At 40.7% G+C, this 25,577-nt stretch overlaps 1 protein-coding gene across 1 annotated transcript in view; it reads right to left on the reverse strand.

Moving 5' to 3' along the window:
• Positions 1-3,313: 3,313 nt before the first annotated feature.
• Positions 3,314-25,577, reverse strand: part of TFAP2E (transcription factor AP-2 epsilon) — a 29,125-nt gene continuing 6,861 nt past the window's right edge. The window contains exons 4-7 of the mRNA XM_056557199.1: positions 13,628-13,856; positions 10,503-10,621; positions 7,584-7,725; positions 3,314-6,068 (exon numbers count right to left, since the gene is read on the reverse strand). Coding sequence (XP_056413174.1) covers positions 5,780-6,068; positions 7,584-7,725; positions 10,503-10,621; positions 13,628-13,856 — 779 coding nt within the window. The 3' untranslated portion in view covers positions 3,314-5,779. The remainder of the gene's footprint in view (positions 6,069-7,583; positions 7,726-10,502; positions 10,622-13,627; positions 13,857-25,577) is intronic.

Genomic DNA, 25,577 nt, shown 5'->3' on the forward strand with positions numbered 1-25,577 from the left:
CATAGGAGTACTATCAGACAGGAGAGAGAGAACAGACGAGTGCTATCATACAGGAGAGAGCACAGAGGACTGCTATCAGACAGGAGAGGGCACAGAGGAGAACTATCAGACAGGAGAGAGCACAAAGGAGTACTATCAGACAGGAGAGAGCACAGAGGAGTACTATAACACAGGAGAGAGCACAGAGGAGTACTATCAGACAGGAGAGAGCACAGAGGAGTGCTATCAGACAGGAGAGAGCACAGAGGAGTGCTATCAGACAGGAGAGAGCACAGAGGAGTACTATCGGACAGGAGAGAACACAGAGGAGAGCTATCAAACAGGAGAGAGCACAGAAGAGTGCTATCAGACAGGAGAGAACACAGAGGAGTCCTATCAGACAGGAGAGAGCACAGAGGAGTGCTATGAGACAGGAACGAGCACAGGGGAGTGCTATCAGACAGGAGAGAGCACAGAGGAGTACTATCAGACAGGAGAGAACACAGAGGAGAGCTATCAGACAGGAGAGAGCACAGAGGAGTGCTATCAGACAGGTGATAGTACAGAGGAGTCCTATCAGACAGGAGAGAGCACAGAGGAGCGCTATCAGACAGGAGAGAGCACAGAGGAGTTCTATCAGACAGGAGAGAGCACAGAGGAATCCTATCAGACAGGAGAGAGCACAGAGGAGTACTATCAGACAGTAGAGAGCACAGAGGAGTGCTATCAGACAGGAGAGAGCACAGAGGAGTGCTATCAGACAGGAGAGCACAGAGGAGTGCTATCAGACAGGAGAGAGCACAGAGGAGCGCTATCAGACAGGAGAGAGCACAGAGGAGTGCTATCAGACAGGAGAGAGCACAGAAGAGTACTATCAGACAGGAGAGAGCACATAGGAGTACAATCAGACAAAAGAGAGCACAGAGGAGTGCTATCAGACAGGAGAGAGCACAGAGGAGTGCTATCAGACAGGAGAGCACAGAGGAGTGCTATCAGACAGGAGAGAGCACAGAGGAGTACTATCAGACAGGAGAGAGCACATAGGAGTACTATCAGACAGGAGAGAGAACAGACGAGTGCTATCATACAGGAGAACACAGAGGAGTGCTATCAGACAGGAGAGGGCACAGAGGAGAACTATCAGACAGGAGAGTGCACAGAGGAGTGCTATCAGACAGGAGAGAGCACAGAGGAGTGCTAGCCCACTCTCTCTTACTGGACTTTGTCCATGTCTGTGCTTCAGCTTGGACAACAAAGGAATAGAGAGGGCGCTACCTAGCGCATTACCACTAAAAACCAGGGTGAACAGAGGTAATTACAATGCTCACCCAGAATGTTACAGTCGCCAAGTGTAACAATGGAAAAGGGCTTGTGTGTAAGTATGCCAGCAGCCGGTCCACCTTCGAAAAGATGCACAAAGAAACAAGGAGCCTCCAAGGAGGTGGCGGACATCAGGAGGCGCTGGACACACTCGGAGGGTAAAATCAACTTTAATCACCCAGCCATGATTTTATAAGCCATGATTTCTATTTAAAAAAAGGAAAAGAAAAATTCTTATGAAGTATATTAGACAGGTTAATGTTTTGCCAAGATGTACAACACATAACATTTTTGAATATGACAGTGCCCATTTAAGTCTCATAAGTGAATTTCAACATTCACTGGGTTGGCGCCCAGTTGTGGAAACTCTGTCTAGGGTGGATGCGCAAGTAGACAGGGGAAGGGGTTCTGGGTAAGCTTAGGGTGTACTATTCCCTGCCCTACATGGCAGATTTTCTTTTTGGACCCCTGTATCATCTGATCCAGTTGTCTGTTGATCACAGTTTGGTTTTTGGGAAAGTCACTAAGATCATAACCTATATTTCCTGCATTGAACAGATCAACTTCAAGAACTGTTTATCTTCTGCCTAATATACTTCCTATGAAGTGCAGCTTTATGCACTTCACCTGTCATTAGTTTTAAAGTAATGACTGATCAGTGCATATAAATGTATTTCTAATAGTTCCTATTCATGTCATAATAATGAATAACTTTTAACATGGTTTCACATTCCATACACAGGGATATAAACTATTACTGTTACCAATAACACTCATTCTCATTGCAGTAAAAAATTAGTTGGCTAAGGTGGTACTGGTAGCACTCTCTTTGTAACAAAAGGTGACCAAGCATAGGTTTAATTTTTGGTGCTATCAGAAGTTGGTAATCTGAACTAATACATAATATTTAGGCAGCATAATAAGTCCATAAGCTCTTTAGACTACATGCACATGGCTGTTGGATGGCTTTTTACAACTTTAAAGGGGTACTCCGCCCCTGGCATCTTATCCCCTATCCAAAGGATAGGGGATAAGATGTTAGATCGCCGCGGTCCCGCTGCTGGAGACCCCGGAGATCGCCGCTGCGGCACCTCACCATCATTACTGCACAGAGCGAGTTCGCTCTGTGCGTAATGACGGGCGATACAGGGGCCGGAGCAGTGTGACATCATGGCTCCGCCCCTCATGACATCACGGCCTGTCCCCTTAATGCAAGTCTATGGCAGGGGGTGTGACGACCGCCACGCCCCCTTCCCATAGACTTGTATTGACGGGGGTGGGCCGTGATGTCATGAGGGGCAGAGCCGTGACGTAACGATGCTCCGGCCCCTGTATTGCCCGTCATTACGTGCAGAGCGATCTCGCTCTGCGCAGTAATGATAGCAGGGTGCTGCAGGAGTGATCCCCGGGGTCCACAGCAGCGGGACCGCGGCGATCTGACATCTTATCCCCTATGCTTTGGATAGGGGATAAGATGTCTAGTGGCGGAATAGCCCTTTAAAGGCTGGGTTCACACATAGTATTTTGCCCAGTTCATGATCCGTACTTTTGTCCAAAACCAGGTGTGGATGTGATGACAAAAACTATAATGGAAAAATTTGCACCGGTTTCTGTCTCATGGATACACTCCTTGTTTTGGCTAAAAATACCAGTCATAGATAAAGAAGATAAAAATTTGGGGTCCTCAGATGTTGATACCTTTTATTGGCTAAAGATGATAACAAATAACAAGTATTGGGATTACCCACTCTCTCTATGTGTACCTAGGTAGCCTGGAAAGCTTGCTACTTATCATAATCTTTACAAACAGTCATTCAACAGTATCAACAACTGATGATCCTCAATTTTTATGTTTATTAAACTACATTAAAAGATCATCCTCTTATTTTGCCATTTCATTTGCGTCTAGTTACAGATTTAAAAACATCTGTTTTGGAGGTAATATTTCATTGTATCAAAAACACTTTAACAACTGGTTTTATTTAAACATAGATGAGTTGGCTCAGACTGACTTTCAAAAATGTTTTATTAATAATAATTTCTGGATTTTTCTCTCATTTGTGTTCTTTTTTCTTTTTTTTTTTTTTAAACAACAACAGACACATCTGTGATATAAGAAACCCTTAAGGATGCATGGACACCCCAGACACAAATAATAATACCCCCAAAAAACTCACTCAGTTTATAAATAGCTTGCACTGAACATCTTTACAATGTTCCCATTTAATTACACATAAATAAATATTTACAAAAGTCTCTGATTTACTAGGGCAGAAAGCAACGTATTCTCACCAGTGGTGCTTCCAGTCCTGACCACACTTGTGAGTAGGACTTATCTGCAATCCATGCAAAGTGCAGAGAAGAGTGGAGAAGAAATACAGCATTTTGGAGAAAGTTCAGCCCTCAGGCTGTTGACCCCAGAATTTGGGGTGCAAAGTAATCATGTATCAAAGATGGTTCGATGGCCGGGCTCCCAAATCAGCAGGTCAACTCTGATAGTCTCACGTTTACATAAGAAAACCCACAGATTGCTCTTCTGTAGACAAAAATAATCTTCTGGCAGTGACATATTTTGGAACGGCATATCCTATATCTTGCAAGTAACAGGGATACTTTTTACTATAAAGTTTTGGAGTGCTTCACCTGAGCAGCTGATAAACTGTGGATTTACACATGTATTTTCTTTCCCAGTATTACCACTTCCATTAATTTAGCAGTCATATATTAATATAATTAAATAGACATATGTGCATTTATTTATTTCAGCTGCGGCACACATTACTCTTAAAAGAAAATCATACTCTTATTTTGTAAGTTGAAACACTTTACATAGACGAGCCCTTTACCGTATCGAAAAACACTGTGGTTTTATATACAATGAAACCTCTCCAAAGGCCACCTCTTGTCCAGACCACACTTTAAGTGAAAGATATTCAGTCCCACCATTGAAAGGGGTTATCCAGAAATAGAAAAACACCACTACAGTACTTTCTGTCTCCAGGTTGGGTGTGGTTCTGCAGCTCAGTTCCATTGAAGTAATTGGAGCCAAGTTGTAAAACCACACCCAACCTGGAGACAGACAGGGAGCTGTTTTGCAAATAAAATAGCTGTGTTTTTCTATTCCTGGATAATCCCTTTAATATGCCTACTGGCTATCTTCATTGAGAAGATCACCCTCTAGAATTATGAGTCGTATCAAAGAGGTTTCACTGTATTAGCTTTTGCTCGGTTGTTATATGATAACCCCTCTAGTGTTATTTTCCATGGTGGACTAGTTAAATCTCAGATATATATAATGGGCTACAACGGGTTGTGTGAGAGGGCATACTTATCTCTTATATGGTAAATAGGCTCACCTATTTTTCAGTTTTAGGTTGTCATGAAATAAATTATAACATTATAATAATCCATTAGAGAACCTATTACAATAATTTCTGTTGCACAATTTGATAAACTAAATTTGTTAAGGTCACTACTAAAAAGAAAAGGCCGAATCTACCAATGACATAATTGGATCCCTATTCTCTTATGGATATCTGGTAATGTCACTTGGAAATGGAAATGGAAAGGACAGTTGATAAATATTGATATTTTTAACCCCATCCTATCTTGGCTGGCAGGGAGAGGAAGATGGTGAAAAACCATTGTTATAATGAGCAGCAAAGGTGAACTTGTAGAACACGTTTTACTTTGATGCTTGCTGTTTACTCAATATGAGCAGAAGCTAAAAATGTAGATTAAAAATAACGAAATGTCTTAATTCTTCCAACCAGTGCTCTTACAGACATTCTATGTGCTTAGCAAGGGACAGCCTATGTGGTATAGCCAATAATATTCCAGAATAGAAATCTATCATGGCGAGTGGGGTATTTTCCTGTAGAAAATGCAAGATTTGTATCTAATCCACACACAGTCTAACTCCAAACGTACCAATTCTATTGGTGGAATCACACTTTGTAGGAGTTTAAACAATTGGAGTATTTGTTATTATATATTGGTTTTACCCTATTATTTTGCTATGATGAGTTTTATTTTACCAGTGTGCCTCTTGAATAAACAAAGAATAGCAAGGTCATATCAAAACTGCATATTCTATATATGAGATATATCTCTCAGCTGCATTCACTATGAGGTACCATTCCATTCTGCGGGTATAAATATTGGGTCAATGATTTTTTGACTGTATTTTCATGTCATGTTGTAGAAAAGTTACATACTGTAAGTCCTCCATAGTCTATATAACAGTCTGTGTGCGGGGTATGTTACTGCCTGGTGCAAGTATAAAAGGTATTGTCATATCTTCAACAAGTATAATGATTTTATGATGTCTTCTTAGCATTTTTCCATCTCTCATTTCAGTGTGGATCCTCCTTATAATGTGTATATTTTACTCCAGGACATAAAATCATTTTGCTTTCTTGGATCACTTTTCACCACTGGGATTTAATCTTTCAAGCCTCATCATGAATGTCACATTGCGTTATTTCCTATGTTTAAGTTCCTTTTCTGTAGGTTTGGATTCCCCGGCAGAGTGTCCATTCCCTGTGCTGTTCATGAAGATCTTATCCATGCCTTTTAGAGACTCAAGTAGGTAGTTCTGGAAAGCAGTGAGCGCTGCACATATTGCTGGTCCTCCAAACCCATGAGTGATTAAGCTGAAGTGAGTCAAGCAGCTCTGTACTCCAGGCTCCAGAATAAGAGATGGGCGGCTGTTTCCCAATGGAGAGCGATCCTGGGCCAATAAGTCGGCAAACTCCTTGCAAATCTGCCTAAAATATATACACATCCTTATTAGAAAATTGTATTTTAGCAGTATTAACACATTTATCGGTAAACATGAAAACAAACGTAAGTACATTTCAATTATTTCTCACAATGATAACTGCCACGCTTTGCTTATTGTTTAAAAGACTATGGACACCTTTGAAAAGGTATTTATTTTCTTGCTTCGTACCTATTGTGGGGGAAAAACACATTTTTTGTAGTTCTTCATTAAAAAAAATTGCTTATCTTTGCTTCTTTAGCCGCTAGTTTTCTTTTTTCTCTCTCTTCTACACAGTTTATGTAGTTGTCCCCCAGCAGACTGCCTTGTATCTGCTCTCCCCTCTCTCCCCAGCCTGTGTGAGCTGTCCACCAGGCCCCGCCCCCACCCCACTGGCACACACTCCTCTATTATATGAGCATTATATGTAATCCCCTCTAAAACAGAAAGTCCTCAGAATGTGATGGATTTATGTTATGTGAGTAGAAGCTAAATTGTAGGAATTTTCTAATGAAGACTATTTAGAAAGAATAAAACAACCATTGCAAAGGTGTCCATAGGTTTTTATGTCACCCAAATCACCAACATTTTACTTTGTTCAGGAAGCTTTTTGTCTACAACTGTTCTGTGTATGTAACAGTTTAGCTCAAGTAGTCTGGAAGTGATTTTTACTGTTTCTCCAGAGTTCTTTGGAAAGTCGTAACATGAATCAGGAAAATGAGATACGACATACAAACCACTAATCTCCAAATAAATTGGTTACTTCCTATTGCTGGCTTTATGTCCCACCAAACAATCCCAAGCATGTAAAGCGCAGACTGTAAAATCACATGACTATACAGTGGTGCCAGGAGCCTGGGGTGCTTCAGCATTAACCCATGTTTGTTTAGAGGCTGTTAGTTTGTTGGCATTGCCATCCTTTGGTACTGCCACAAGAGATTACAATTGCATGTAAACACTATGCCTGGGAACCTTACACATGGCATTACCACATAATGTAATTATGGTAGACAAAGCTAGCTCCTTATGCCATGGAATAAATCATTACAATAGTCGATCATATCAAGCATGCCATAATCTTTTCGAGGGCATATGATGTCATTGCTTGGCAAAATGTACATGCGGAACGTTTCCACCAGAGCCCAATAACTGTAAGTTTTGTCTTTTTTACCTTCTACTAAAGAATAACTGTAACCTTAAAATTTGGTCACATTTTTAGACATAGTTTGGAATCGTAATATGTGGTGAGAGAACGTATCGAAGGTCCAGAGCTTCATTTAATTGTTGTATTTATAATATCACAGGACAGGTGGAAAAGCTAAGAAAGTATGATTGTTGCCAATGACAACAATCATATATCCTAGCTGATATTTTTATTTATTTTTACCAATTCAAAAATTAACTCATATCTACTTGCCACTAGACACCACAATGAGAAAACCATCCAGCTTACAATGATTCTTGATTTATTTATTAATCCGTACAAGACACCTTCAAAGAGTAATAAAAACGTAACCCTTACTTGGTAGCAAGAAGCATGTTTTTCCGCGTATGGAGCTCAGTGGGATCGGAGTGTTGACGACACAGGTACTCTGCTGCAGCTTTTGCTGGGAACTCCGTCTCACAAACATAGCCAAAATCTCTGGCTAGATGGACAGCCTCACCTGCAGATTAGAAGAGTCCGTCAGTACTACAATGCAAATGCTACAATGACGCAACTAAACCAATCCCTCTTCTATGCTACAATTTCCTATATATATTGCACATCCCCCAAAGTGACTAGTAAGTCATATGATATGTTGTCTTTGTGTAATTAAAATATGTTATATATGTTGTTATATCTGCTGTTTCTGAGTAATTTGTTTTCCTACATGTGATAAAATATAGTCATTTGAAGTATAGAAACACACATGTGGAATATTTAATAACTCGTCTAACAAAACTGTAATATACAATATTTGGCAATTTCTCCTTCATCTTACTTAAAGGGGTACTCCGCCCCAGACATCTTATCCCCTATCCAAAGGGGATAGACATCTCTCTGCTGCACCCGGTGTTCGTTTAGAGCGTTGGGTGCAGCGCCAGAGATGCATGACATCCCGTCCGCGCCCCGCTCCTGGCATCACAGCCATGCCCCCTCAATGCAAGTCTATGGGAGGGGGCATGATGGCCATCACGCCCCCTCCCAGAGACTTGCATTGAGGGAGCATGGCCATGATGTCACGAGCAGGGCGTAACCATGATGTCAGGATACTCCACCCCACATCGCCAGTCTTCCGGCATTGAGCGAAGTTTGCACTCCTAGCGGCGGGACCCCCGCAATCAGACATCTTATCCCCTATCCTTTAGATACGGGAAAAGATATCTAGGGTCAGAGCACCCCTTTAATTACTCATAGCTATCAGAATGGAAACTTTCCAGGGAATATTTTGCTTGTCTTTGTCTTTTGACATGAAATAACATGATCTCCCATGTAGATAGAACAAGGTCCTCTCTCCTTCTTTACCAGTCTGTCAATAATTTAGTTCATGTTTATGGTGGTTGTTTACTTTAAACACTGATTTTAATGTTCAGCACCCTGGAATTAAAGGCGCTTTAAACTAAAATAATAAGAAAAATCATCGTCAATGATGAGGTGTTAGTGCAAAGGACTACAAAGGTTACATCAATCCTCCTTATAATATGAAGCACTATATACACATAATATTCCGTTTTAGCCTCTGTTTATCTCTCCTTATTCCTCACAAACCAACAACAACACATGATTAAAAGTAATTCTGCATATTAGCCCGCGGCACAGTGATTTGCATAACCACGGAATGAAAGAGAGGACATATTCTGTCTACTGAAAACTGCTGTTGATTAGGAGACTTGTGTCATAAACTGAGCAGCTTTCATATTCTGCCCAGGGTGCCACAATGATAGATTAACACTACACTGTCTATCTTCATACACTGCTTCCTCTCACATAGTTCTGAAATGGTTTAGTAAAGAAGTGAGTGATCAACACTGAATACACTATTGTTTTACAATGAGCTACCTAGGAAATAACAAAAAAAATCTGCTTTTCATACAAAAAATGGCCTGAATTGTTGGAGTTTTGTTACTATAGGAGTGAAAATTCACACAAACAATATCTCTAATAACAGGGTTGCCCCAATACAATGTTTTACCAGGTATTACTAACTGCAACCAGTGACCATCTGCAGAGAAAGGTTTGTATATTTGAATTTAAAGGGGTACTCCCCTGGAAAAAAAAAATTTTTTAAATGAACTGGTGCCAGAAAGTTAAACAGATTTGTAAATTACTTCTATTTAAAAATCTTAATTCTTCCAGCACTTATCACCTGCTATGTGCTTTTTGAATTTCCTTTCTGTATGACCACATTGCTCTCTGCTGACACCTCTATCCATTTTAGGAACTGTCCGGAGCAGGATAGGTTTGCTATGGGGATTTGCTCCTGCTCTGGACTTTTCCTAAAATGGACAGAACTGTCAGCAGAGAGCACTGTGGTCAGACTGAAAGGAAATTCAAAAAGAATGGAACATACAGCAGTTGATAAGTACTGGAAGGGTTAAGATTTTTATATAGAAGTAATTTACAAATCTGTTTAACTTTATGGCACCAGTTGATTAAAAGTTTTCCAGAGGAGTACCCCTTTATGCACCTTTGAAGGTACTTTTTGTAAGTAGAAAAAAAAACACTTTCTTTATAGGTCTTTATTTACAATTTTGTTAACTTTCTGTTCTATAGCCTCTGCAGGGTTCTGTTATAAGTAAAGTCCTTAATAAAGGCTATTCTCTGCTGGTTCTCTTAATAAAACCTAACTCCTCTACTTAAAGGGGTACTCTGCTGCCCAGCATTTGGAACAAAATGCCCCGAACGCTTAGAGTCGGCACCGGGGGCTTGTGATGTCAGGACCCGCCCCCTCATTGCAAGTCTATGGGAGGGGGCATGGCAGTTGCCACGCCCCCTCCCATAGATTTGCATTGAGGGGGTGGGGTGTGACGCCACAAGCCCCCGACACTGACTCTAAGTGTTCGGGGCATTTTCTTTTGTGAGCAGCGGAGTAACCCTTTAAGGAACATCATGAGGTTAAGTAAGGACAAAAGAAAGACTCAAAAAAACTAGCTTTTTTGATAGACTACAACAGGACATTGCAAGAAGCAGCAGAACAGAGACTAAACAAATAGTTAAATAAAGACCGATGGAGAAAATGTTTATATCATAATAATTACAAGTAAGAATAAAAATGCTTTAAAAGGTGTCCATAGACTATAGGTTTCCAATCCCTGGCACATATTGTTTATGGTTTTGTTATATGGCTGTTTTACTAAACGCATACATTTCTATTAGGAATAAATCATGCACTTTGATCACTTTAATCTTACAGTTTCTACTGTTTTGAGTGTTGTATATTTGACCCCATATGTTACTTACCCTCGACCAGAGATGTCAGTAAAGTCACATTGGCTGCTTTGCGTCTTCCTGCTGGTAGATTTAATCCAATTTTTTCCAACCTCTCACGCAGGCAACGACCGCCATTCTTTGATTTTGCCCTACAAACAAAATTATGGACTTGTTAATAAACCTCAAAGAACTGACAGTGAATATTTTACTGAACTGATTAGGAATGAAAGAGATTGTCCCGGATCATAAAAAAGGTAAAAAAAATTTCCATAAACAGCGTCACGTTTGTCCATGGGTTATGTCGAGTTATACAGCTCATCCCTAGTCAAGCAAATGGTCCTTAAAGGGCTACTCCAGTGGGGAATAAAAAATTTCAAATCAACTGGTGCTTCTATAAAAAAAAATCTTTAGTTGTATAGTTCTTTCCTGTCTGACCACAGTGCTCTCTGCTGACACCTCTGTCCGTGTCAGGAACTGTCCAGAGTAGGAGCAAATTCCCATAGCAAACCTCTCCTGCTCTGGACAGTTTCTGACACAGACAGACGTGTCAGCAGAGAGCACTGTGATCAGACAGAAAAGAGCTACACAACATCCTGTGGAGCATACAGCAGCTGATAAGTACTGGAAAGATTAAGATTTTTTAATAGAAGTAATTTACAAATCTGTAGCGTATAGATGAGTAGTTCGGCACTGCTAACTTCTGAACCTGAAAGCGGGTGGACACTAAGTCGCTGTAGCGGAGTGGGGATACGGTGGTGCTCGGACTTACGTAGAATATACCATCAGTGCATGAGAAGATAAAGAAAAGTCGGCACTCACCGGGTTTCCAATTCAGCAGATTTTATTGCACGTTACTCACAGCCGTAGTACAGTTCTTGGGGAGACGACGGATGGTACAAGGGGGGTGCCACAGAGAGGCGACACCTGTGTTTCGCACTTAGTAGTGCTTCAACGGGCCCGTTGAAGCACTACTAAGTGCGAAACACAGGTGTCGCCTCTCTGTGGTACCCCCCTTGTACCATCCGTCGTCTCCCCAAGAACTGTACTACGGCTGTGAGTAACGTGCAATAAAATCTGCTGCATTGGAAACCCGGTGAGTGCTGACTTTTCTTTATCTTCTCATGCACTAATTTACAAATCTGTTTGACTTTCTAGCACGAGTTGATTTGAAAATAAATGTTTTCCACCTTTAACTACAATACCAAGCATGCATGTGCTTTTATATCATTTTAGAAAACCTCTTTAGTAAAAACTAGGTCTTTTGATAGCATTTGATTTTTTTTATTGCTCATTTATATATATAAATAGCCTTCCTATTATTTTGCAGCTATTGAGTTTGCGCAACTCCATGACCTATCAAGCTGTGCTGTTGCTTCTGATATATCAGACAGAAAGTAGAGGAGGGTTAAATCACATAGGCCGACATTTATCATTGTCTTCAGACTGTTTATTGTGTCCAGAAAAGGTGCAAGCAGGGTTTATTTGCACCTTTTTTTGCGCCCTTTGGTTTACACATTTCTGTTGTGATCCACTGATTTTGGCAATACACATGATATGGAAGTTTTGTTTTTTTTAAACTGTGCCTTTCTGTGAAAAGATGCAAAAAAGGCGCAAAGCCACAGAACAGTCTCTAAAACTACACCAGCCCAGACTTAGCTTTTTGGTGTATGTGAAGAGAGAAATTTCAGAAAATGTGACCTGCACAAAATGTATTAACTACTCTGGGACCATTTACTACATTTGGTGCTCCTACACCACACTACCAGCACCCAAAAAAAAGGTGTAGAGAAATGTATAACTTACACTACAATGATAAATGCCGGCCATAATGTATGTCCCTAATGGGTTGTAGAAGGGAAAAACAGCACCGGAATGAAGCTGTTCTGATACATGCGCGCTAGTCAACACAGCAGCATCCGGACACCTTGGTAGAGATTTAGCAAAACCAATGTAGAAGGAAGAGTGGTGCAGTTGCCCATAGCAACCAATCAGATTGCTTCTTTCAATTTTCCAAGGCCTTTTTAAAACCGAAAGCAGTGATCTGATAAGTTGCTATGGGCAACTGCTCCACTCTTTCTCCACACAGTTTTTTTTATAAACCTCCCCCATTGACCTCATATCCAACATGTATTACTGGGAAGGACACACCCAGATGCGAGAAGTCTGAATCAAGGAGCCGGTTGCAAATGGCATATCAGGGGGTCTAAAAATGAATGGAGGACAAAAATTGCAGACTAAACCTAAACTCAAGGTAATAACTAAAACGTGTAAAAATAATGTATTTTTGTCAAAGGTTTTTCATAGTGTTTTAATGTACAGATAGAACATACAACAATATTAAAGGGGTATTCCAGGAAAAAAATGTTTTATATATATCAACTGGCTCCAGAAAGTTAAACTGATTTGTAAATTACTTCTATTAAAAAAGTCTTAATCCTTTCAGTACTTATGAGCTTCTGAAGTCAAGGTTGTTCTTTTCTGTCTAAGTGCTCTCTGATGACACGTGTCTCAGGAAACGCACAGTTTAGAAGAGGTTTGCTATGGGGATTTTCTTCTAAACTGAGCGTTTCCCGAGACACATGTCATCAGAGAGCACTTAGACAGAAAAGAACAACCTTAACTTCAGAAGCTAATAAGTACTGAAAGGATTAATTTACTAATCTGTTTAACTTTCTGGAGTCAGTTGATATATAAAAAAAAAGTTTTTTCCTGGATAACCCCTTTAAAGCTAATAAAAAATGCTTTGCTTGTCAAAACGTCGACAAATTGATCAATTACATTTCACATTTTTCTTGAACGAATGCGCCTATACAAGTCCCACCAAGGTCCATTAGTTGTCATACTTATATTGTGAACAAAGGGGCACAAGTCAAGGTGCAGACACATAACTTTTTGTTCAGTAGTTCCCCTTTTCCTCATATTCTTTGCTCAAAATAAGTGACCTACTGGTTTTCCCTTTGATCTAGTTGGTGCCATTGTCTAATTTTTCATTATTATTTATAGATAATTTTCTATAGTTAGTTCATCTACAATTTTCAGACAAGTATTTATTATTCTGCTTTAAATCGGTTATTTTTATTACCAGGCAATATACTAACAATATTAAATACCATTTTATTATAGAAACATAACCGAAGTAAATCCTTTTCACTAACCTCCTTAGTACTCCACCAAGCAGAGATGCATTAAGGCACTCAGGAGGTGAAAGGCGTCTTTGGACCTCACCCACTGTCACCTTATATTTGGAAGTGGAACTAAGCAGAGACAACCGTCCAGGGACAGAACAGAAAACCTCATTGGGATTTGATACTCCACCTATGAGGCCTTCTTTATTCACAGTAAGAGAGGACATCATGCTGCTGTTATTCTTGGATGGCATTGGAACTGTGGAACAAAAGACGATATTGTGAATATTGGAGTAGTATTGTTCTCAAATGTTCAGTTATAATACACATTAGAACATGCAGTACTAACAGATTTTTTACATCAGTATATGTATACTACTATATATACCATATGTTTATAAGGAGAGAAGAAAGAAGTTTAAAGGGGTACTCCACTGCTCAGCGTTTGGAACAAACTGTTCCGAACACTGGAGCCGGCATCGGGAGCTCGTGACGTCATAGCCCCGCCCCATCATGACATCACCCCCGGCCCTCAATGCAAGTCTATGGGAGGGGGCGTGACGGATGTCACGCCCCCTCCAATAGACCTGCATTGAGGGCCGGGCATAACGTCATGAGGGGGCGGGGTTATGACATCACAAGCTCCCGGATACAGCGTTCGGAACAGTTTTTTCCAAACACTGAGCAGTGCAGTACACCTTTAACCTTGGTTGGTCCAATCCCTTCTGGTTTGGGGTATGGATAATAGACTGACTGACTAGATAAAAGGAGTTTTATGTGACTTTTACATTCACGGCTTATGCTTAGGATAGGCCATGAATATCAGACGGGTGAGGGTCTGACTCTTATCGATCCCACTGACTTGGAAAAGGTCTGCAGCCTCCTCATTACCACACAGCTCCATATATGTAGCGGCTGTGCCTGGTATTATACATATCTCAGTCCTGTTTACACAAATGGGACTTTTAGAGGTAAGCTGCAGTACCAGACATAGCCGGTACAAGATGTACAAGGCTGTGCCTGGTAATGTGGAGGCCACAGGTCTTGCCTTGACTTTTGCAGCCCCTTTAATCAGCAGATCGTTGGGGGAGTCAGATCACTACCCATCTGATATTCATTCAATATCGTAAGGACAAGCCATAAATAATAAAGTCCTGAAAGACCCTTTAAACCATTGTCGGGGTAATGAATTAGATCTTGTTAAACTGGTAGGCTACACCCAGGCTGCATTTTTTTTCTCAGCTAGAAGAGTCTTGATTTCTATTTTTGATCAGTTGCTGATCATGAGATCCACCATGAGATCCATAATGCTCAATGACTACAACAGCAGCCGGCACCAGGCTCTCTGCTGTTACCAGCATCAGGCTTTTCTGCCTGCCTGTTCTGCAATTAAATTATTCCCTGCCTGCCATCCCTGTACATCTGTTCACTCCCTATTGCATATGTTTTCTACATGTTTTGAATCTCAACCCTTCCCTCATTGCTCCACAATCTGGTGACACAGTTTAAAACGTTGGTCATAGAAATGTAATTGGAGAAATAAGGATCTTTCAATTTTTTATCTTTGGCTTTAATACTATGCCAATCGCTTAATACACAGGACACAACAAAAACTGTTCAGTATATCTCTATTCGAGAAGAGCATAATGTATATAAACTAGGGTTAAGCTTGCTTTAAAGAAGATACAGGATCTAACAGAGGCAACACCCCCAAAACAATCGGTACACGAATGACAATGTGCATTTAGGATGCAGGTTTTGCATTGTGCATTACATAATTAATTGTTCTATTTATTTATTAATTTATTTTGTAATTTATTTGTTTGTTTGTTTATTTATTTATTTACTTTCCTTATTGTAAATCAAGTACAATGAACTGAAAGCAGGGTTGTTAGTGAAAGACAACCAAGTCATGATGTTGTTCATTCTTGTTTAAATAAGCATCTTGTTCCAAGCACCTACTATTCTATCAGAGAAATATTTCTTACGTTGTTTCTGATCCTTACTTGCTGTAACTTTTTTTCCTTAATTCATAAATAACAACATAAATCTCGTACCAATTGTTTGGGTTTTCTCCGGATTCTCATTTTTTCCTCCAACACTCAAAAAACATTTGGAAAGGTTGATTTATTTTCTAGGACAGTGTTTCTCAACCAGGGTGCCTCCAGCTGTTGCAAAACTACAACTCCCACTTTCCAACAGCTTGATGCACCTTGATTGAGAAACACTGGTCTAGGAAAATAAGATTGAAACAATGATTTGTGATGAGGACTGGTGTGAGTGGTGAAAATCTCTGTACATTGCTGCAGGATATGTTGGCATTATATAAGAACTAGGAAGTTAATACATAGGACTGAATAAGATTCATACAATTACAGACTTCTCTATAACATATGCTAGAAGAAATAAAATATGACATGCAGAAATCGGTGACTCACACTAAAATATATTCTGAATGGTAACAATTTTTACATAGGAATTCTGAATCCTATTCCTAAGGATTTCAGAATTTCCAAGAGGCCTTTTTTGCAGAGGCCAAATGTACGACCCTTAGGACTGACATACTTAGTACGGTTACAAAAAGGTCAAGTTATCTGTCTGGATGCCTAATTCTCATTATATATTTTAGACCGGATTCACACAGCATTAATGCGGTACACCCTAGGTACATGTCAGCATTTTGTCAAAATGAGATGGTGACATACAGTGGCATACAGCAGTAAGTGCATTCACTTTAATGGCGTGAATGTAGTCAGTTAGTGACTACATATGGGACACATCCCTCTCCTATACGTTTATTTTACTGAACTCAATAGCACAGCAGGTCATGCTATTGAGTGCAGCAAAATAATCATGTAGCAGCGGCAAGTGGCTTCACTAGCTCTAGTAACTACAAGTGAAGTAGTGTTGAAGTAGCTTCTTCTTGCATCAGAATCTGAGGGCAGGGAAGTCTGCAATGTTAAATGGGCACTGTTAGATACAATAACTTTTGATATGTTGTAAAGCATGTATAACCAATAGGTTTTGCAACTGCTTTCATTAGAAAATTTTCAGTATTTCATACTGAAAAGGCCAGTCAAACAACTGCCCCCCTGCCTGCTTGGACACATACTAGTCCTGCTGTGTCCATGCGTCATCACCTACGTCATGGACACACTTCCTTGATTGACAACTAGAGGAAAAATCCTCCCACTGTCATCCTGTGTCCCGCTACTGTCAGTGAGGAAAGGCTGGGAGTTTTAGGTTTGCTAATGCTAGGGGAGATGTGAGCAGACAGCATACTGAGGGAGGGGGCGGAGACCTGCACAGTGAGGCCACGCCCCCTCCCTTTGAGAGGAATTCAGACTAGTGAGCTAAATTAAAAGTGTAATAAAAAAATAAATAAAGGTGCTAGACACATAAAAATTAGATGTACATGGTCAGGATTAGGTACTGAGTGATATATTAAAAATATTTTTTTGTTTGTTGGATCTGACGGGTACACGTTAAAGGCTTAGCATATAAGAACCTGCCTGGATACAGTTACTACCCAGATCCAATGCACACTACTCGATAAACTGCTGGATTAGTATAGTAATTTTTTCCTATCTCATCATAGTTTATAATGGTAAAAACTTTTATATAGAACAGTTTAGCTTGATCTTCGATAGGAAAGGGAAAAAGTACTTTTTGATTCTTTATTATAAGTCTATTACTGTTATACAGATAGACACAACAAAGTGCAATCCAGTTTCCTATAATGAATGTTCTCACGCAGACAGGTGAGCTGGGATGATGCAAGAACAATATGACAATGGGTAAGCCAGCAATGTAATTGTGTCTGACAATTATAGGGCCGGGATCTAGTCACTATGGGCTCTCAAGCAGCAAGCAACCAACACAGTTAAAAGAAGCACACTTTCCTAGAATGAAGTGCGAAGAATAAAATAGAAAAACTGGTAATCTATACCGCTTCCATTGATGACATTGTAAATAAGCTTATTGCTTCAGGACCTCACTGTAGATTGGTGTTATCTTGTATACATGATCATTTTAAATTGTTCCATATATTAGAATATTATGGTGTTTTAAAAGAGTCTTCAAGCATTTACAAATACAGTATTTGATGTGAACAAATGATGAGCACATGAATGTGTTTGCTGGTAATCAGTACTGCAATTTGGGTAGTCATGGGTGAAATATACCGTATTTTTCGCCGTATAAGACGCACTTTTTCTTCCCCAAAACTGGGCGGAAAAAGTCGGTGCGTCTTATACGGCGAATACACCCCTATCGCGGCGGTCCCTGCGGCCATCAACGGCCGGGACCTGCGGCTAATACAGGACATCATCGATCGCGGTGATGCCCTGTATTAACCCTTCAGACACGGCGATCAAAGCTGACCCCCGCGTCTGAAGGGAAAGTGACACTAACCCGGCTGTTCAGTCGGGCTGTTCGGGACCGCCGCTGTGAAATCGCGGCGGTCCCGAACAGCCCGACTGAACAGCCGGGTTAGTACTTACAGGACACCGGGAGGGACCTTACCTGCCTCCTCGGTGTCTTCTCCGTTCAGGGATCCCCTGTATGGCCGGCGCTCTCCTTCCTCGTCGTCGCGTACGTGCGTCGGCGTGCGTAACAACGTGATGGCGGCGACGGAGAGCGAGGATACCCGGCTGGCAGCAGAGACATTCCGGAGCGACGGGGACACAGCGACAGCGATGAAGCGACATCCAGGGAAGCGGTGACTGGTCTGGAGCGGCGGGGACACGTGAGAATTACCTCCTATGCAGTGGTCTTCAATCTGCGGACCTCCAGATGTTGCAAAACTACAACTCCCAGCATGCCCGGACAGCCAACGGCTGTCCGGGCATGCTGGGAGTTGTAGTTTTGCAACATCTGGAGGTCCGCAGATTGAAGACCACTATTGGGTTCAAAATCTTTATTTTTTTAGATTTTGCACCTATAAATTGGGTGCGTCTTATACGCCGGTGCGTCCTATAGGGCGAAAATTACGGTACATGAAGGCTATATATTACAAAGAATGATGTTTTAAATAAGTTTTAATTCTTATAGTCCTGTATACTTCTGTAAAGAACATGCAAGTTAAAGGAGTTGTCTAAGATTTGGACAAGGCCTCAATAAATTAGCATTTATAGTGACAATGTAACTTAGTTGCAGCATCTTATTTCTACAGGCCACAGTGACACTTCATCAGTAGTGATGTGATGACCCACAGTAACATTATTGAGGTAAGTGTTAGGGGAAAGATAATAGCAGGGGAGGAGGGTTTATAGCAGCAAATCACATGAGTTCCCACCTAGTGTCATATAATCAGATGGATGGAGCCAGCTAATGCTGAGCGTAGAAATGTAAATACTACTCATCTTTCCTGCTTGCCTTGAAGGTTGGGGCCAGAGCGATGGGGAGTTTGATAAGTTCAGCATGAGAGCTCATTAGAGCTGGGCCTTGTACAGGAGATTGTGGGGGTTCCTATGGTAGGACCCCCCTGTCAATAGGGGTATAGTTTAGTTCCCATGACTACCCCTTTAATTTTGATATAGTTTAGTAAGAGGATTGTTACTTATTTTCATCAGTTTTGTAGTAACAAGCATTACATTAGGTTGATAAGATCTCCATGGTGGTCACAGTCACTGCTAACATTCTCCCTCTATGTGATTCCTAACATAACTGTAAATCACTTCATTTACCAAAATTAATCTTTACCCTAGAGAAAAAAAGCTCTAAAGTCTTGGCCAGTAGGGGTCTCATCTACCTGTAATCTGCTGCTCACTGCCTGTGGTTAGGCTCAGTCTGTTTCTGGTAACAGAGACACAATGACAGAATACAGGGAATGGGGGCGGGGCTTAGCAAGTGGCTGTGCACAGAAAGGAGGGAAAGAGCCTGGTCTGGGTACATACAATCTGTGAAATGTTGCGACTCCTCCAGAGGATCTATGCTGTGCCTGAAAGGTAAAATCAAGGCCTCACTCTCATTTATTACCGCCAAAAAAGTTTTAGATAGCTTTCTCTTATATAAATACTTTACTACTGTGTGTACACAGTCCTGCATCCTGAATGTAATCTTTCCCCCACCCCCATCTTTAAGGCTGCCATCTTGTCAGGGGCCCGATACAACCAGCGAGGGCTCTAAAATTACCTTTCCACCACTCCGAGGGATTAAGCAAACATAACCATGCAGGTTTAAAAAAAAAAAAAAAAACTTTGGAATCAAAAGGCTTTAATAAAAAAATTGTCAGCTGCATTGAGTCATAAAGCATCGGTACATCTATGCTATAGTATATGTTTTAGTACCATATGTACTGTCATTCTTATATGGATTAGTATGAGAGGTATTTGTATCTGTTAAATAGTGTGCAGGTGAACAGTGCTGATCTATGTGGAAAATAAATGTATTTCATGTAAACCTCAAATGTTTATATAGGTAAAGGTGTAACTATAGAATGGGTCAAGTAAAGTGCACTAGCTATTGTGTGCCTCCAGGCTCTATACATAAATCTGCCACTGATACAACTAAAAATAGATAAGTATATTAAAAGATATTAAAGACCATGTTCAACAAGAATACAAATGGCATTGTAGTAAACATTTATTCTTATATATATCTATATATATATATATATATATATATATATATATATATATATATATATAGCACGATTGGCTATTAGAAAATGATGTAGAGGTTCCTGTGTGTGTCTTGTGCTTAGTGATGGTTTTTCAGTAATCGTGCAGATAGCACAATTTTTGCCTCAATTTTGGGAAAATAAGCACAAAACAAACACAAAAAATGCAAAAACCCAATGCCTGAACACAGCCTCAGGGAAGTTGTGTGACTACTATATATCCTTTCCCCATAATGATAGCAGCAGCATACAAATGGAGCTGGAAGGGGAGGAGTCAGATGATGATGTCATCCTATAGTTCACCAAAAGGCAGCTGACCCAGGACTAACCACTTTAAGCCAGTCATTTTCTCCTGATCCAAATGTTAGTCACATGACCCGGGTACAGTAATGAAATGTATGGATGCAGATGTCTCGGAATAAAAATGAATAGCGCTGTAGTGATGGTTTTATTTGGATACTTTGAACTATTTTTTTCTGTTTAGGGGATATGTTAGATATAAAATATAAATTAGTAATGCAGAAATCTTACTGAATACTGAGCTACATTATAGATCTGCTGTATTCTACACTTTACTGTCCACTAACTGGGCAGTGTCTCTAGCCATATCCATAATAGGGTGATCTCTAAACTGCTAGTAAATGGATAGCAGTGTGTGCACATTCAGTTCTTACAGTCACAGTATAGCATATTTTACACACTGGAGGGTTCGAACAGGCAGATACATTACATCAGGTGCTATATGTGCTGCTTTAATTGATAGCTCTTGGTCCCAAGAGTTTGTGTAATGTGAGAAATACCTCCCCTTCTCTCAGCTCCGCTATCTCCATTACTACATCTGTCATGGGAAGGGGCTCAGACTAACAAGATCCACTGTGCGGCCAGAAAGAAGTTACTGCATCGATTCGTAGTTATCCTTAAGTATAACATAGGAATGATAAAGTGTAAACCTGTACCTGCAGTAAGCAGAAGAAAGCTTACCTGCCATAACACAAAGTCTCTTCCTCTCTTTCTATGAAACATACCATATTCTACAACACAGAAATGCTATGTACTAACATATTTTGGTAACACGTCTGTGAGTGACCATGTGAATGTGGATAGACCTATATTTATTGTAAAAGAGTTAAAGGGATAAGCATATGTCTATGGAATATATATATATATATTTACTTTTCATTACCATTTTTTACATTGAGGTGAACCAAGTAAAGCAATACACAGATGTATAGACATATGCAATTGTGCATTGCCTTCTGGACATAAAACCATGCAGACCTTAAACATGATGTCATCTAAGCATTGTATGTGCTCACATTACGTATACATTTGGCAGCAAATAGGTCCAAGTAGAAGATCTCAGGGATTGTAGCTACAAGGACTGCATTGTTCACATGTAGCACATCTACTTTAAGATAAAGCACACATACACCTTGATATATATGGTCTTGTGGACCAAGTTACTACTTTCCTTTAAATCCTAAAATGTCCACCCAACCATATTAACCAGTAGTAACCAGTGGCTCAAGTAAACAAATAGAAAAGTGGCTCCTCATAGGCCAATAGTGTAACTGCACGAGAATGAACCAATCTGCTGTCCGTCTATATAGTCCAGTTTAGCAAAATTGCTGGCATCAAAATTCCAGTCATGGTTCGGTACCAAGGTATGGAAGAATTTCCAAAAGAACAAAGTTTTGGGGAGTTTATCAATAGGTAGACACATACTTTGCCATTGGTTGCAATTGGTCATGGCCTGCTAACAATTTACAACTTTATTTGTCTAAATATTTACTGTACATGTTTTATCTTAATGTTACGAAGTTATTAGAAAGATAGCCATCTTTGGCTTATAGTCAGATAAGAACCCACATGAGTCTTACTGGGATTTCTTGCAGAAGCTCCAAAGTTTGAAAGATACAGAACAGATTCTTCTCACCCTAGCTAAATAAATCACTAATACTATTATATGTCAAGGAATGAATCGTTCAGTTTGCTACTTCCATATCTTAGCCACACCCAAGAGCACTTCTAAAGGACAGAACAATGATGTTAACCAATGGCTAGCCCGTTGTTATTGAACGTATTACAACTGTAATATAAACCTACATAAACATTACATATATACCTCCCCCCCCTTCTCATGCCATAGGCATGAATCACAAATTACATAGACTACTGTATAAGGACAAGTAATGCAAGCAGCTCCAGTGTTGGAAAGCAAAGAGCGTCCACACATGTTACATTACCATTGAATGTTTAAGCAATTCCAGGATTACTACATACTGCTGCATCTAACCAGTTAAAGAAGTCAAACAATTGCATAATACCTACCTACAGACACATAAGCTTTGTCTGACTAGTAAGTTAATAATTCTAACTTTATCTTTATCAAAGTGGCCTTATGTCTGCCCAGGACAAAAATCCTTCTCTGCTCCTGATAATTACTTCCAGATCCATAAAGCCATTAAACACTTTATAAAGGAAGCCCAAAGTCTCCCAAATATATACACAGCTTGCAAAATGTTGTCTTTCTGGCTCCATTTATACACCATTTAAAATGCATTTGCCTAGTTATATTAGTGTACTTTAACCAATTACCCAGGCTCAGAAGGTACCCTTTTAACGTTCTTTATACAAAAGTCCATACATTTTTATGTTTATAAACTTACGATCTATCTATCTATCTATCTTATCTATCATATCTATCTATTTATACACTGCTCAAAAAAAATTAAGGGAACACTTTACATAGTTGAATGTACTGACAACAAAATCACACATGGAGGTCTGGATATGGAGTCACACCCAAAATCAAAGTGGAAAACCAAACTACAGACTAATCCCACTTTGATGTAATGTCCTTAAAACAAGTCAAAATGGGGCTCAGTAGTGTGTGTGGCCTCCACGTGCCTGTATGACCTCCCTACAACGCCTGGGCATGCTCCAGATGAGGTGGCGGATGGTCTCCTGAGGGATGTCCTCCCAGACCTAGACTAAAGCATCTGCCAACTCCTGGACAGTCTGTGGTGCAACGTGGCGTTGGTGAATGGAGCGAGACATGATGTCCCAGATGTGCTCAATCGGATTCAGGTCTGGGGAACGGGCGGGCCAGTCCATAGCATCAATGCCTTCCTCTTGCAGGAACTGCTGACACACTCCAGCCACATCAGGTCTAGCATTGACTTGCATTAGGAGGAACCCAGGACCAACCGCACCAGCATATGGTCTCACAAAGGGTCTGAGGATCTCATCTTAGTACCTAATGGCAGTCAGGCTACCTCTGGCAAGCACATGGAGGGCTGTGGGGCCACCCCACACCATTACTGACCCACCGCTAAAGCGCTCGTGCTGGAGGATGTTACAGGCAGCAGAACGTTCTCCACAGCGTTTCCAGACTCTGTCACGTCTGTCACATGTGCTCAGTGTGAACCTGCTTTCATCTGTGAAGAGCACAGGGCGCCAGTGGCAAATTTGCCAATCTTGGTGTTCTCTGGCAAATGCCAAACGTCCTGCAAGGTTCTGTGCTGTAAGCACAACCCCCACCGGTGGATGTCGGCCCTCATTCCACCCTCACGGAGTCTGTTTCTGACCATTTGAGTGGACACATGCACATTTGTGGCCTGCTGGAGGTCATTTTGCAGGGCTCTGGCAGTGCTCCTCCTGCTTCTCCTTGCACAAAGGCGGAGGTAGCGTTCCTGCTGCTGGGTTGTTGCCCTCCTACACCCTCCTCCACCTCTCCTGATGTACTAGCCTGTCTCCTGGTGGCGCCTCCATGCTCTGGACATTACGCTGACAGACACAGCAAACCTTCTTGCCACAGCTCGCATTGATGTGCCCTCCTGGATGAGCTGCACAACCTGAGCCACGGGTTGTGTGGGTTGTAGACTCCGTCTCATGCTACCACTAGAGTGAAAGCACCGCCAGCATTCAAAAGTGACCAAAACATCAGCCAGGAAGCATAGGAACTGAGAAGTAGTCTGTGGTCACCACCTGTGGAACCACTCCTTTATTGGGGGTGTCTTGCCAATTGCCACCTGTTGTCTGTTCCATTTGCACAACAGCATGTGAAATTTATTGTCAATCGGTGTTGCTTCCTGAGTGGACAGTGTGATTTCACAGAAGTGTGATTGACTTGGAGTTACATTGTGTTGTTTAAGTGTTCCCTTTATTTTTTTGAACAGTGTATGTCTATCTAGCATCTATCAATCTCATATCTATCTATATATCTATCTCATATCTATCTATCATCTATCAATCCATCTATCATCTATCTATCTATCTATCATCTAACTATCTATCTATCCATCTATCTATACATCTCTCTTTCTCTCTCTCTCTCTCTCTCTCTCTCTCTCTCTCTCTCTCTCTCTCTCTCTCTCTCTCTCTCTCTCTCTCTATCAAAATGTATATATGTACATGTACACACAATGATCACCTATTGGCAAAGGAACCTGGCAGCAAAAGCATACATGCTTGAGTTGCTTACATTTTACTACCTATAATAACCAAAAACCACCAAAGCAAATATGCCATAACCAATGTGCCGCTAGGCCAGCACTGGCAGATGTTAGTCAATGAACCTGTAAACATATGTGGTTCATACTATGTAAGCCAAGAATGACTTTAAAATTGTTTTTGGCTCACACCACTAAAATCCAACCTATTAACTAGACTTGCAAGTTTCCTGGCACAATGCACAGCTAAAACACAGTTGTTATTGAGCCTTTGCTGTCTGCTCTAGGCCAATGTTCCTAGATAACAAAGTATACTAATAATAAACTAAAATAGTAGACAAAAGTGGTGTCTAAATAAATCAGTGCACAAGATACAGGTAGAGGTTTTACGGTACTACTGAGTTGCTGGTATTTTCTGCTCTGGCACAAAAAGGGTTAAAGAGCCAAGAGGAACAGCCATTTTCCTTGACTCTCCTAATCAGCTTTCTGGAAGTCCTTAGTTGTGACATTGTTAGTGGTTTATGAGGCAGTAAATGCAGGGGAACAGAAAGGAGGATTTGGGGATATGAGACTGGTCTCCCATAATTAGTTTTAATAGGAAAATCTGGGACTCTGTGAGAGGCCGGAGGTTTGATCATAAGGCTGGGCAGGAAATTGAAGCAGACAGTACAGATTGGAAAAGTATTCCCCAAAATCTTGAGCCTGTAAGCACACAGCAGGGGAACAATGCAGGAATGAAGCCCTGCCACCACTGCACTCTACGTACAAGACATGTCTTGGGATTTCAGTGTAAAGGCCGGTCCATAATCATTTACATACACTAAGCTCCAGGAAAAATGGGCAGAACAGGAAGGATGGATTCTGGTTATCCTATATGTAGGCGTCTTCTATGCTGAAAATAGCA

Source organism: Hyla sarda, chromosome 2, assembly GCF_029499605.1.
Source record: "Hyla sarda isolate aHylSar1 chromosome 2, aHylSar1.hap1, whole genome shotgun sequence".
In the NCBI taxonomy this organism is placed as follows: domain Eukaryota; kingdom Metazoa; phylum Chordata; class Amphibia; order Anura; family Hylidae; genus Hyla; species Hyla sarda.